This window comes from Salpingoeca rosetta, assembly GCF_000188695.1.
Source record: "Salpingoeca rosetta unplaced genomic scaffold supercont1.20, whole genome shotgun sequence".
NCBI lineage: Eukaryota > Choanoflagellata > Craspedida > Salpingoecidae > Salpingoeca > Salpingoeca rosetta.
The window spans coordinates 40,285-42,517 of NW_004754914.1; the positions used below are offsets into that span (position 1 = coordinate 40,285).

At 55.8% G+C, this 2,233-nt stretch overlaps 1 protein-coding gene across 1 annotated transcript; it reads left to right on the forward strand.

Annotated features, from left to right (window-relative positions):
- Positions 1-1,017: 1,017 nt before the first annotated feature.
- On the forward strand, positions 1,018-1,927 carry PTSG_07513 (uncharacterized protein; the record flags this gene model as incomplete). Its single annotated transcript, XM_004991247.1, has 4 exons — positions 1,018-1,155; positions 1,364-1,419; positions 1,554-1,637; positions 1,840-1,927. 4 exons carry the CDS (start codon positions 1,018-1,020, stop codon positions 1,925-1,927), a joined length of 366 nt encoding a protein of 121 aa, XP_004991304.1.
- Positions 1,928-2,233: the final 306 nt, after the last annotated feature.

Genomic DNA, 2,233 nt, shown 5'->3' on the forward strand with positions numbered 1-2,233 from the left:
CCAGCTTTCAGTCAGGAAGGAGTGTCCACCATCGTGTGGGAGCAGCAGGCCAAGGAGGATCTTGCACGGTTCTTCTCGTGTGCTTCACACCACCACTTTCCTCCTCCTTGTCACTCTCATCCCATGCTGGTGCTGGTGCTGTTGGTGGTGGCGAGCAAAGGCGAGGGAGATGGCCAGTCATTCTGGTCGCCACCACGTCGGCTAACCTGGCCACTGCCGCTGATCCATGCATGGAGTGCAATGGTGGCCGAGTGTGGTTGGTTGAGTGAGATTTGAGTGTGTGTTGGAGAAGGAAGGATGGAACACGGGCTGAGGTGGAGGAAGGAGGAAGGAAGGAAGGGAAATGGTGCTGTGGGTGGTGGAGGTTGTGTAGTCACACCAGTCGCACCAGTCAGTCAGTGGGAGAGAGAAGAGAGAAGAGAAGGGAAGGAAAGGAAGTGGTGCACACTTCTGCACGTGGCACGGAGCAGCAGCACTCTCACCAGAGCAGAGAAGAGAGAGGAGGGGAGAGGGGAGAGGAGAGAGGAGAGGAGGCACTGCAGCACATTCAAGCTCATGCACTGGCTGGTTGGCTGGTTTGTTGAGAGTGGGCTGTTGTGGGTGTTTTGTTTGCTGCACGGCAGACAGCAAGCAAGAAGCAAGAGGGGAAAAACAAACAAAGGAGAAGGACAGCTGGCTGGCTGCTTTGTGGAGGAAGATATGGGGAGTTTTCGTGGCTTCGCGAGAGAGGAATGGTGGAAGTCTTCATAGACTTTTCGTGGGGTGCGGAGTGGTTGTGCGGACAGCGCCCCAAGAAAGGCACACAGCAAACAACAAGCAGAGAAGGGAAGAAGAAGCAAGCACTGCAAGCAGGCGCGTGTGGTTTGTTTGTGCTTTTGTGGTGTGTCCTCTCCACTCCATTTCTGCGTCGTTCCAGTCACAGCAGAGGTCACAGCACCCCAGCCAAACAAGCAACAAGCAAGCAACAGAAGAGAGCAGAGAGGGAGGAGGAGAACAGACAAGGAGGAGACAGGGCAGATGGGTGACACCCACAGCAAGGCAGAGGGAGAGGAGAGGGCGAGGGAGGAGGTGGAGGCCTTGCTGGCACAGACGAAGCTGAGGGGTGAGGTGAAGGACAAGATCAGGGCCATCGCCAACAACACGGGTGGGGATAAAGTGAGGTGAGTGCATACCAGAAGGCCACATTGCTGTGTTGGAGTACAAAGCGCACTCTGCATGTACCGCTCTCTGCTTGCCTTGCTGCTGAGGGTTTTTGTGTGGCGCAACCACGATAGCCATGGTGGTCTGTGACTTGTTTGCCTGCTTGTCTCTTGGCCTGGCACACACTGAATGGCAGCTTTGCTCGGGATGGCCTCGGCGTCAGTGGGCGAAGGCGTTGGCAGAGGCGCTCAAGGACAACACCTGCCTCAAATGGCTCACGTGCGTACCGTGGTGATTTTGCTGCCTGGCATGCATTTCTGGTTGATTGCTTCATGCTGGTTGTTGGCTATCGTCTTTTCCTCTTTGTGTGCTCATGACGTGTGCTTTGACCGCCCCACTTTCCGTGTTGACAGCCTGTGGTACAACCGCATCAGTGATGAGGGCGCACTGGCGTTGGCGGAGGTGCTGAAGCACAACACAACCATGACAGCACTCGGGTAAGGGTGAACACACGTGCATGTGTGGATGGAAACGGGCTGCGTCACTGCCGTTGCACAATGCCCTGTGCTTTGCGAATGCACGTGTGTGGTGGGGGTGGGGTCAATGACAATGGTGTTACCCGCAGCGATCATCCCGTTCTCACTCACTCCTCACCCATATGGCATCATCGCTGTGCGTGGCATCATACCATCTTGACAGCCTGGAACACAACAACATTGGTCCTGAGGGCGCTGTGGCGTTGGCGGACGCACTGAAGCACAACACGACGTTGACCGCACTCATGTAAGTGTGACACACATACATGCACGCATGTTTGGATGGCAACGGACTGCATCAATCTCATTGCACCATTATCCCGTGCTGTGATGTGTGTGTGTGCGTGTACGGATGCACTGCGGATGCTCATGTGTGGTGGGGTGGATTCCATGTGTTGCTACCCACTGCAATCATCCCTCACTCACCCCTCCTCTCATGTGGCATCATCGCCCTGCGTGGCATCACACCATCTTGACAGGTTGAGGGGCAACCGCATTGGTCCTGAGGGCGCTGTGGCGTTGGCGGAGATGCTGAACCACAACACGACCTTGACTAC